At 44.4% G+C, this 12,604-nt stretch overlaps 1 protein-coding gene across 7 annotated transcripts in view; it reads right to left on the bottom strand.

Annotated features, from left to right (window-relative positions):
- LOC139012658 (butyrophilin subfamily 1 member A1-like) overlaps window positions 1-12,604 on the bottom strand; it is a 166,410-nt gene that overhangs the window by 66,441 nt on the left and 87,365 nt on the right. For 5 of the 7 annotated variants that reach the window (XM_070418837.1, XM_070418841.1, XM_070418838.1 and 2 more), the window contains one exon: window positions 11,989-12,015. In XM_070418837.1, coding sequence (XP_070274938.1) covers window positions 11,989-12,015 — 27 coding nt within the window. Of the gene's footprint in view, window positions 1-10,663; window positions 11,814-11,988; window positions 12,016-12,604 lie in introns of those variants that run through there. The other 2 variants (XM_070418843.1, XM_070418844.1) reach the window with 1 other exon arrangement.

The raw sequence follows: 12,604 nt of genomic DNA, 5'->3' as shown, positions 1-12,604 counted from the left end.
ATATTTATTGTTCTCTGACTGGCTTATTTCACTTAGCATAATGCTCTCCAGTTCCATCCATGCTGTTGCAAATGGTAAGAATTATTTTTTACAGCAGCATAGTGTTCCATTGTGTAGATTTACCAAAGTTTTTTAATCCATTTATCTGCTGATGGGCACTTAGGCTGTTTCCAAATCTTAGCTATGGTGACTTGTGCTGCTATGATCACAGGGATGCATATATCCTTTCTGATTGGTGTTTCTAGCTTCTTGGGATATATTCCTAGAAGTGGGATCATTTGAATGGGAGTTCTATTTTTAGTTTTTTGAGGAAACTCCATACTGTTCTCCACAGTGGCTGCACCAGTCTGCAATCCCACCAGCAGTGCATGAGGGTTCCTTTTTCTCCACATCCTTGCCAACACTTGTCATTTGTTGATGATAGCCAGTCTGACAGGTGTGATTTGCATCTCTCGGATAATTAGTGACTTTGAGCATGTTTTCATATGTCTCTTGGCCTTCCTTCTGTCTTTTTTCAAAAAGTATCTATTTAGGTCTGTTGCCCATTTTTCTATTTGGGTTGTTTACCTTCCTTTTGTTGAGTTGTATGAGTTCCCTGTAAATGTTGGAGATTAAACCCTTACCGGTGATAACATTGGCAAATATGTTCTCCCATGCAGTGGGCTTTCTTGTTGTTTTGTTGATGGTTTCCTTTGCTGTGCAAAAGCTTTTTATTTTGATGTAGTCCCATTTGTTTATTTTTTCTTAGGTTCCATGCCCTAGGAATTTCTTCACTGATACTGCAAAAACTAAAACTATTTCCCCTAAAAACAGGAACAAGACAGGGATGCCCACTCTCACCACTCCTGTATGACATAGTACTGGAAATACTAGCCATTGTAATCAGACAAGAAGAAGAAATAAAAGGCATCAAAATTGGAAAAGAAGAAGTAAAACTGTCCTTATTTGCAGATGACAAGGTTCTTACATAGAAAACCCTAAAGACTCCATCAAAAAATTATTAGACTTAATGAATGAATTTGGCAATGTAGTAGGATACAAAATTAACACCAAGAAATCTATGGCATTTCTATACACCAATAGTGAACTTACAGAAGAGAGACTAAAAAAGCAATCCCATTTACCATCGCACCAAAACAATTAAGATACCTAAGAATAAACTTAACTAAGGAGGTAAAAGACCTCTAATCAGAAAACTACAGGACACTGAAAAAAGAGATAGAGGAAGACATAAACAAATGGAAGAACATACTGTGTTCATGGATTGGTAGAATCAACATCATCAAAATGTCCATACTACCCAAAGCAATCTATTGATTCAATGCAATGCCCATTAAAATAACAATGGCATATTTCACAGATCTAGAACGAACTTTCCAAAAATTCATCTGAAAAAAAAAAAAAAAACCCAAATAGCTACAGCAATCCTGAGAAAGAAGAACAAAGTAGGTGGGATCTCAATACCAGATATCAAGCTGTATTATAAAGCCACTGTTCTCAAAACAGCCTGGTACTTGCACAAGAACAGACATATAGGTCAATGGAATAGAATAGAGAACCCAGAAATCGACCCAAACCAATATGCCCAATTAATAATCGACAAAGGAGGCATGAACATAAAATGGAGTCAAGACAAGTCTCTTCAATAAATGGTGTTGGGAGAATTGGACAGATACATGCAAAAAAATGAAACTAGACCACTAACTTACACCATATACAAAAATAAACTAAAAATGGATAAAGGACTTATCACCGTAGTTCTTTCATCTATTTTCAACTATCACAAACTTCTTACTCATATTGTTAGGGGCAGAAATAGAATACTGGTACAGCTATAATTATAAGACATATTAATCATTCTTTGTTAACCATGACTGTTCTGTTCTGATTAGAGAAAGCACATTTTAACCTGGCTGAGAGTTGCACACCCTGGGACATGGGAGCTCACATCAGAATGCAGTCCATCCTCCTATTCCAAGAGCTGCCTGTCATTATGGAAAGATTTACAACCTGTGGCTAAACAATATAGTCCAGGAGGCACCCACCCTTTGCAACCCCCAGCCCTATTGCCTGTAGCCATTATACATTGCCTACTTCCCCCTGCCTGTAATTCTTATTTTCCCACATAATCTTTGCCCTTCCACCCAATATAAGCAGCTGGTTGATGGGGAGAGGTAGAGCAGATTTTTGGGGATGACCTGCTGCTCTCCCATGCTGCTGGATTGTTAGAATAGAAGCTCATATATGATTCAACCTGTCTCTGCTTAATTGGCTCAAGTAGTGACCTGGACCCGTTGGTTTTCCAGTTACAGCATTTGCAAGAAGAAGTCTGAGGATGCATATCAAAGTGACTATTAACCTTGTACATAATCTGACACTATAGATAGCAAAAAAAGCCCTGGGATTAATTTATGTGCAAATTATATTGTTCTTATCACCAGTTCCTTCTTGATTCTACTTATGAATAGGAAGATCTTCAGTTTAAAAACTATGCAGTGTAGCTCACTTACAGTAAATGAATAATGATGAGCTCCATAAGCAAGACACATCCTGCTAAAATCATTACTATACACTTCCCCCTTTTTCCCTCCTGAACTGGTAAGTGTCCTATTCAAAGCAGTGTATGTCACATGACTCTAGATGCCCTGCAACCCAAACTCCACATCAGAAAAAATGTGATTTTCACAAATAAACCTAGATGCAGAGATTGTGGTTTAGTGTATAGATTCAAGGGGCGAGTGGGGTGACCTTGGGTGTGGGATACAGAACACAGCGCTGACATCGGAAAGGCTTTGTCAGAGATCCATGTGCTGTCACTGGCAGCAGTTGCAATAAGCACTGCCACCGGCTCACTGACAAAAGTAGGAGGAAAACTAAGTATTTGTATTTAGCTAAGACAATGCCTCAAATACTAAATATTTAACCACAAAAGTAATAAACAACATTGATGCATGTGTTAGACATTTTTCTTTTAAAAGTAATGGAAAATCTAATTTATGCAAAAAATAATGTGTTTTCTTTTTATGAAAGAAAAAAATATGTCATAGCTGACTGCCTTCCAGATAAAGCATGAAGTCAGGACATCTTAACTTTGAGATCTGGGAGCAAAAATATCAATTCTGGAGTGTTTGTAAGTTCCTGTAATCTTCTTTCACACTGTCTGAGACAGCAAGAGCACTGCTCACCACTGTCGCTCTGAGTGGCTCTGAGTCCATGTGTTCTTCTAAATTCTTCCTGGCTACGCCAGGGCTGGTTCTGCCTCGAACCCTGCCCACTGTACTAACTGTTGGGAACTTAGTCCAGGTTCCTCCTTTATCCTGTGCTCACTAGTGACAGGTGTCAGGTCTGAGCACCCCTGCCTGGAGCGGGGCCTCCTAGGATGCCGAGTCATAGAGGGAGAAGCCATGAGAGGTTGTGGGTGTATAAGAATGAGTCTTTACTGCAGAGGCCAGTGGCCATATAGCTGTCAGACAAACTGTTCTTTATAGCAAAGTCCATACAGGCAGGCAGCTAGACCCCGACTGGTGAGCAGGTACCTCTTTCCCACAAAGCAGCATTAGTCTCTGAGACCACAGCTATTATCTGAGCAGCCACACGCTGCCCCCTAGACTCACCGCCTCACATCCTAGTGGTACCTAAGCTCTCTGTCTCAGCAGCTTCTCCTGTGTCTCCTGCCCAGCACACTGGCTGGTTAACATGGTAGCTGTATCTGAGCTCTCTGTGAGCTCTTAGCCTCACATCGTGGCAGTACCAGCTCTCAGCTCCATCTGAGCTCGAAGCCTCTCCTGCACACATAGGAGCTGCATTCTCTGTGCCTACTGTCTCTGCTTCTCTGCACTCCAACCAACTAGCTGGTCAATAACTTGTATATCATGCTAGAGCAGGGGTCCTCAAACTTTTTAAACAGGGGGCCAGTTCACTGTCCCTCAGACCGTTGGAGGGCCGGACTATAGTTTAAAAAAAACTATGAACAAATTCCTATGCACACTGCACATATCTTATTTTGATGTAAAAAAACAAAACGGGAACAAATACAATATTTGTATTTGCATGTGGCCTGCGGGCCATAGTTTGAGGACCCCTGCTCTAGAGACAAAGAAGGCTGGTTGCCAATGGTGACATCAATCATTTTGTTTACAGAAGGGCACAGTGTACCATGTTTCCTTGCACCTATTTATCTTGGCTTGGGCATCCTGATTAGGCTCATGCTCAGAACGGCCTTGGCCATTCTGGTATATTACAACAAAGCCTCTGTGCTCCAATTGGCCTTGACTATCTGGGGACCCTGGTGTGGTTTCCACACTCCACCCATTACACCAGAATGGCTTTCTAGGGTTGCTCTGGCCTACCTTCCAGCTCCCTGAACACAGAGTTCAATCCAAACTATAACATGCTATGGCCAGTCAAGGGGTGTGACTATAACTTATAGTCGTACCTGGTTCCCCAAGGGAAATGAAGGGTTATTCATGGCCCTTCCCTAGTAATAGACCATGGCTAGGTCTGTCCTGCTTCTTCCCCCTTCTGCCTAGGGGACAGGTCTTTGTCAGAACAGTTCCTCTGTTGCTTTCACCTGTTCATGTCGTCTCTGTGGGTACTTCCGTGTACACTTGTGTAGCCTACTCCTTTAGGCTAGGAGGGTCCACACCTCAGTGGGGCTTTCCTGCCCCACATGGGTGATGGCTATTGCCTGTGCCATCGTAGCAACCATAGCCCTGGAAAGACAACCCACCTGTCCTTCTAATGGCCAAAAGGCTACTCTGCTCAGTATCTGAATCGAACCACAGTTTGTCTGTACTCAAATGGATAGTCACAGATATCCCTGTGGTAGGGTCCCATACTAGACCCACCCTTAAGCCACACATGGTCTCCAGGAGGAGTGATATGCCCTCTTGGAATGGACTAAGAGAGTAGCTCCTCTGTGTGACCTTTATCCCTCACAGGGTCTCACATGTTATGGGACCTCACAGGGCCTGTAATTCCTGTGACAGAGCGCTGGTACTCACCGCTTCCCTCTGTTCCAAATAGGCTTCCCCCACTTTCCTAAACTTGAGGTTTGTGCCACTCCAGACATGGGTGTGGCCACACAGGCCTACAAGGCAACACACATGGCTTCCAGTTTCCTTCCATAATTGGGGCCAAAACCTGATGCGTACCCATCTCCGCCCACCTGGACAACTGCCTTCTTGAGAGCTGGGCACTTTACTTCTTTTGGGGTTCAACCCTAAATAGGCCCCTTCCAGGACAGCTCTCACACTGGCAGTACCAATGGCGCTCAGTGGAAAACTGGGCACTCGCCAGTATTCCCAAAGACCACTGAGGTCTGTCGACCAACACAGGTCTACAACAGTTGCTGGCAGCTGCGTTCAAATCAGCAAGAGAATTGGAAGTTAATACAACATTATTAACACAATGAAACATAACATTGGCACCGTGGCCCCCGCAGGCAGCCACATCCCTTGCCATCAAACATGACACATGGTAAAGCCGTACAAAACATCTCGGAGGGAGGGTGACCAAAGTTCACTGTCAACGCTTTTATGCAAAAGCAAACTGTCCTTGACTCTCTGGAGTCATGTCCACAGAGAAGGGACCAGTCAAGTTCATCCTGCAGTTTTCTGCAGGTCACATCCATCCATTAAGTGCCACTGGCTCCTCTTCACACTGGACCAGGGCTGTGTGCTGGGGACCATCCGTCTTCTCTCTAGCAGCAAACAGTCTGTCCAATCTCCCTAAAATGCATTCTGGCATGGGAGAGAGTCTTATGCTGCCCACAGGCAGCTTAGCCCACACACATCTGGGCTCACACATCTGCCCAGCAAACTGCAGTCCATGTTAGCAAGTTCAACATGTGGCCACCTGTCCTCCTAATTGGTCTCTGCCAGTCCCTCAGTCAGACTCCTCCTTGCTGGGAGAGTCTGGAAGTCCTGAATGCACACTCTGGCCCAGGGAGAGTGCCTTCCCTCCGCCCTCTCCTGTTAGCCCTGTTTACCAGTTCCCTTGCCATCCCTGTCTCTCTAGGCCACTTAGCTCCAAGCTGCCAGCCAAACACAGCCAGGGCTGCAGCTAGAGACAAGTTTGAGCATTGCAAAGCGCTCTCGGGGCTGAGGCGGCTTGGGCATCAGGTCCAGCCCCCTCCACCCCCCCCCACCCCCCCCCCCACCCCACCCCCGCGTCCCACTGTCCTCTTTCCCAACAGCAACTATGGCGTCTCCCTGGTGCCTAAGGAAGGGGCATCCATCCCCTCCTCTCACAGCAGCAACAGGTACTGGTGGCTGCTGTTGTGGTCCTTAACCTTTTCAGTATATTTTCAAACAGGGAACTTTTACCAATCCCCAGCTGCTTTCACAGATCCGGGTTGCTGCTTGTCTCCCTTCAACCAGCAAGCAAAATGCTTAAGTCTTTTATTGCGCTTTGTAAAATGCTCATTAAGGCAGCAGCTCAGATGTCAGGCAACTCCAGGCCCTCCCTGCTTCTTGCTGCAGCTTCTCCTGGTGGCTGTAGGTGGCTCTGAGCATTTGCTGCCCCTCCGCCTTCTTTTGCCTGCTCCTGCTTCTCCAGCAAAAGTCTCTCCCAAGCCTCCTCCTCCCAGAAACTCTCTGCAACCTGCTGCAGGCAGATGGAGGCTCTAAATCACCAGGGGCTTCCAAGGCTAGGCAGCAGCCTCACTGCTGTGCTGCATTCACCTGGGCGGTTGTGGGGCTCACATCTACCTTTCCCCACCAGGCTCCTGGGGACTCAGTCTCTGGTCTCACTGGCAGCTCGCTGTGCTATGGCTGGGGCTGCTCCAAATCACCCAGGTGGCTGTGACTTCAGCTCCGCCTCTCCTCTGCCAGGCTCTTGGAAGTTCAGTTCCCCCCAAGCTGCTCCTACTCTATGCTTCCAAGTCCCCTAGTGGTGTCAGAGTCACCATGACCGAGGGGCACTCACCCCAGAGTCCTGTTGTGATGCCCAGCGTTGGGAGCACTGGCTCCTGCTCAGACCCGCACATCTTCCGGATCCTCGTACCTCAGTTTATCACCCTGCCAATTATGCCAACTGTTAGAGTCACCAGACACACTGGTCAAGTAAATGTTTTAGGCTTTGAGAGCCACATATAGTCTCTGCCACATATTATATTTTTCATGGCCCCTTAAAATGTGAAAATATCCCTAAGTATAAAGTGTACAGCAAGATACTGTGGGCTAGAATTGGCCCATGGTTTTGGTTATCGATACCCTGCTATTGACTGTGACATCTGGACTTGAGAAGTGCACCATGCTGACCCTCCAATGGTAACACCGCTTGGATTAGGAGGATTTTTCAAAAGTCTAAATGTTTTTTCAAAAGCATGAGAACATCATTCATACCTACGCCAAACCCCTGCCTCTCTGGGAAAAAAAACCCAAATCTCTAATGAGATCATTAGGTACGTAAGCAAGTTTCTTTGCAACACCAGGATAAACATGTATTTAGGGGTTTATTTGTCTAGGTCAGTGGTCGGCAAACAGCTGCTCGTGAGCTACATGCGGCTCTTTGGCCCCTTGAGTCTGGCTCTTCCACAAAATACCATGTGCGGGCATGCACGTACAGTGCGATTGAAACTTCATGGCCCATGTGCGGAAGTCAGTTTTCGGCCTGGGTGAGTCTATTTTGAAGAAGTGGTGTTAGAAGAAGTGGGACGTGTCAGTCGGTCGAGCGACGGGAGACTTGGGGGCCGCGGGATACGCAACGCTGGGGAGGTACATTGTTTTGAGGTACATTCGCTGAGGTCAACCCCCTCCAACTCTCCCATCCACACTCGTCTTATCTGAAACAAGTATACAAGACGAGTTTGGATGGGAGAGTTGGAAGGGGTCAACCTCAGCGAACGTACCTCAATCAGATTGAGGACGTTTTTAGCAATGGCCAGCTTAGGAGTACCCTAATTAAGTTAATAACCATGTACCTACTTATATAGTTTAAGTTTAAAAAATTTGGCTCTCAAAAGAAATTTCAGTCATTGTACTGTTGATATTTGACTGTTGACTAATGAGTTTGCCAACCACTGGTGTAGGTAAAACTAGGAAAGGTTTGGTGCTATAAACACTATGACAGTTCTTGATCTAAAAGGCCTATAGAAGAAGCGTACAGGTCCAGTTCTTCAGGCTACATACAAATAATTATTAGACATACTTCTTAGCATAGGCAAAAATATACCTTTAAATAATAAAGGTATAATAAGATTCATTGGAAAATATATGCAGCAACTGGAGCTTCCTCATCTTATTTGCAACCACAAAGGCTCTGAGTCTGTGGATCACATCAGCTTCAGAAAACCTTTCCAGGTGTCAGCAGCTGCGCTATATGTAACTGAACAGAAAATGGAGGTTTGTGTACCTGCTGCAATGAAAGCCAAACTCATGAGGCAGGTGCTTGTGGAAAAGAAAAGAGGATTTATTCAGGAACCAAATGACCTAGGAGAATGGAAGGCTCCTGTCTCAAAGACCAATCCCTTCACCCTCTGTCTCAAAGACCATCTCCTCTAACTGCTCAAGTCTTCTGTTCTTATATGGATAGTGAGAGGAGAGCTTTCCCCCTATCCCATTATCTTGCTGGTTCTTGGTGGACTCATGGCCCTATCCATTCATATTGCTAGCTTTTGGCAGCTCAGTGTAAGATCCTCCCCCTAAAACCATCTTGGCCAATGGGAGACACTCTCCTGGGCCCCAGATGACTGTCTGCACCTATGGAAACAACTCCCCCTTTCCAAATTCTGGATCCTTGCAATCTCACAGGGTAAATGAATGAAGGTCTCATCTTCTGTGGTTTCTTCCTGCTTCCAAATGCATACTCTCACCTATGCCTGGGTCCAGGGATTCTTACTGTCTAATAAAAGAAGGGGTGGGGAGGGAGAGTCAAGAATGGAGGGAAGCCTTTACAGGAGGAAGAAAGATTGTTGTCTTCTGAAGATGGTGTATGCAGTGTCTAGAGGATGGGGCTACTGAACTAGCGGAGCTGGTTAAGGGCTTCATATTGCAAGAAGTGGTGCTTCTAAAGTGAGACCTATTGTGCAGACAAACAATCAAATCTTTAGTGAGGGCTATGCCCTGTAGTGTGTGTGTGGGTAAATGTTGTGAAATCAGAAACTGGGGAGACTAAAGGACCCCTATCATCTAATCTTGAGCATGGCTTTGGGTGTCACTCTCAATAGCAGGATAAGTTTGCCAAGGAAGTCAATGTCTGGAAAATGCAGAATAAAATGAAAAGTCACATTGTCACTTAGCTTTGGGAGGCTGTCCCTGTCCAAAAGAGGAATTTTAAAACTCTTTCAGGAGTGCAGGCCCAGCTTTCCCTTGCAGTATCAGCAGCTGCAGCAAGATCTGAATCCTCCTCAGGTGGCCCCCGCTTCATCAGTGTGTGGTGGATCCAAGGACTGAGTCCCGTGAGCTTTAGGAAGGAGTGTGTTGTCAGCAGGACATCATAGGGACTGGTCTATTGCTCAGCTAACTGCTGCTCAGGACCTTGAGTCTTCCAGGGCTTTAGTAAGACTCGGTTTCTCCGCTAGAATGCGTGTAAGGGCCTGTCAGATAGGTAGATGGACCTGCAATGGGCAAACTTGTGCAAAATTGTCAGTTTTTGCTCTAAGTGTTGAACATATTGTTTGATTTTCAATTCATGTTCTAAATCCAAAGAGGGTGTCCCTAAAACAGGAACTGGGAAGGGTCTCCCATAAACTGTCTCCAAGGGTCTGAGTGTGCTTTGGGGCACTCTCCTACCCTGGAGCAAGGCCATAGGGAGCACCTGGTTCCATTTCAAATGTGTTTCCTGCATATTTTCACCAGGGTCTTTCTTGTGTGGTTCATTTTCTCATTCTTCCCATAGATTGAGGCCTCCAAGATGCATGTAGTTTCCATTGAATCTATAGTGCATGTCCTACCTTCTGGGAGATTTCTGAAGTGATCAATGGTTTATTGTCACTTTGAATGCTATAAGGGAGTTTAAACATAGGAATTACTTCTTTGAGTAGAAGTTTTGCTACTTCAGTTGCTTTCTTAGTTCTAGTGGATTATTCCTCTACCCATCCAAAAAAAGTGTCTATAAAAACTACTAAAAATTTAAAGTTTCCTATGGTTTTAAGCATCTGTGTGAAGTCACCCTGCCAGTCCTCAAAATAGGCATATCCATTTATGTTATACTTCCTTTCCTATAGGGGCACGTTCTGTTTTAGAATTGTTTCTGGTGACTATCTGACAGGCTTTGATAACGTTCTGAATGGTCCTTTGTAAATGAGGGCCCTTCAAATGATGCCTAATGAGGTCCACTAAAGCATCGTTTCCATAATGGGTCCATTCATGTAGGTGTTTGAGGATGGGATATACTGGAGTCTCAGGGAATAAGAACATAACATGATTGTTGATTTTCCATATAGAATTAGGGTCAGTGCTAGAGAATCCCCATGAATAGCTCTTTCCTCATCTCATTCTGTATAATAGAGTTTAAATTCTGGCAAGTTCAGGTGGGGAATTAAAGCCCAAACAAGTGGTGGACCTCAGGAGGCTTGTCTTGAGGTTTTGTCAGCAATTTGGTTTCCCAGGTAGAAAACACTTCAAGAAGAATTAATACCAATCACTCTAAATTTCTTCCAAAATTTCAACAACAGGGAAAGCTTTCAAACATACTTTATGAGACCAAAATTGCTGTATACCAAAACCAGACAAGCACACTATAAGGTTGAAAACTCTAGCCCGATATTGCTGATGAACACAGATACAGAAATCCTCATAAAATATATTAGCACAATAGAGTCAACATTTAAAAGATCATACACCATGATCAATAAAATTTATTGCACAAGTGCAAGGATGGCTAAATATTCACAAATCAATCATGTTAAGAAAATGAAGGACAAATATCATATGATCATTTCAATAGATGAAGGAAAAGCATTTGACAATATTCAATATGCATTCATGATAAAAACTTTGAACTAACTGGGTATAGAGGAAAACTACCTCAACACACTGGAGGCCACATATGACACAGCTAACATCATTGTCAACAGTAAAAAACTGAAAGCTTTTTCTCTAAGATCAGAAACACAGTGATGCCCCCTTTTATTCATCATGGTTCTGGAAGCCTTAGCCAGAGCAATTAGGCAAGAAAAAGCAATAGGAATACTTTTAAATCAGTCTGTGTGCCATAGCTTCATCTTGAGAATGAACAGTAAGATAGAAAAAAATAATTGTGGCTGCTGGGAGAATTGTGATAATCTTTGGGGCCCAATGTCGTCATTACTCAGGGAAGGGTAGGCCTATGAAGTACATAGTCACTTCTCCTCCACATGGAAGATGCCCAAGGGCCCTGAGTCAGAGGACCACAGCCTGAAAAGTGGTCTTAGGACACCATTAAATGTGTTCTTGTGGAAGGTGAAAATATGGGACCCATCTGTCATGTTACAGAATGATACTTCTCCAGCCTCATAATCCAGGAATATCCCCACACAAAGGGGTCTTTCTTTTAGAGTAAGAGGAGTTTCTGGGGAGGTGAGAGCCCAGTATTCCCCATCATAGAGCCTGATGGCCCAGACACCATTCTGTGGGGACATTGTGACCCTCCCCTTCCTTTTTACAGTATCCCACAAATTCACAGGTCCCAGGACTGCATGTGCCCAACCTCTGCCTCCCAGTGGCATTTCCCTGAGCTGATGTCCTTCTGACCCAGCACACAGGGAAGGGAGTCAAATCTCTGCAAGGAGCTGGGTAGATCCTGACAAGGCTCTTGCCAGGTTACTCGCTTCCCATGTTCAGACAGGAGGCGGGCAGGATGGGCAGTGGCTGCGTTCAGAGTCACATTTACTGCAAAGACAAATGGACCATCATGTTTCCTGGAAAAGTTTCTGTTGCCTGGGCCCGAGGGTCCCCATTCTGTGAGGGCTTCTCTGGTTCTGGGCAGACCCAGCGCTCCTCCACTCATCTTCCCCTGACAGCACCTCCAAAGGAGCAGGGTCCCTCTGTACCACCACACACTCACCAGCTTTCGGTTCTTCTTTCATCCAAACTGCAAGAAACATATCAACATGAAAACCCACCACCTGAAAGATAAAGCTCCTGTCCTCCCAGAATATCTGAGTATGAATTCCGAAGCATTAATTCAGGAATGAAAGCAGCAATGGAAATACTTGTCCATGTACTTGCACCTCTTTTCACAGCCCGCTGAGTTATATCTGACTTGAAGAACTGACTCATCCTTATGTTCTTCATCTGACTTTTATATCTGGTAAGTGTCTATAACCTATTTAGAATATTGGAAAGAAATAAAGAATCTACCTGTATAGCCAAATACATGTTTTTGCTATGGTTTCCTCATCTTTTATCTATCAGAGCATACTGTGAGATACAATATATTTTAAAAAGCTGCTATTTGTCTTTATCTTACTGGATTATTTCACTTAGCATAATAATCTCTAGGTCCATCCATGCTGTAGAAAAACGTAAGAGGTTTTATTTTTTACTGCTGGGCAGTATTCCAGAAATACAATATGATTTCACTTATATATGGAATCTAATGAACAAAATAAACTATCAAACAAAATCAAAATAGAGGCATGGATACATGGAATGCTGACCATTCTCAGCATGGAAGGGGG

The sequence above is a fragment of the Myotis yumanensis genome, unplaced genomic scaffold, assembly GCF_028538775.1.
Source record: "Myotis yumanensis isolate MYYU_CA2020_CCGP unplaced genomic scaffold, mMyoYum1.0.hap1 SCAF_6, whole genome shotgun sequence".
In the NCBI taxonomy this organism is placed as follows: domain Eukaryota; kingdom Metazoa; phylum Chordata; class Mammalia; order Chiroptera; family Vespertilionidae; genus Myotis; species Myotis yumanensis.
This window is presented reverse-complemented; position numbering and strand designations above follow the sequence as displayed.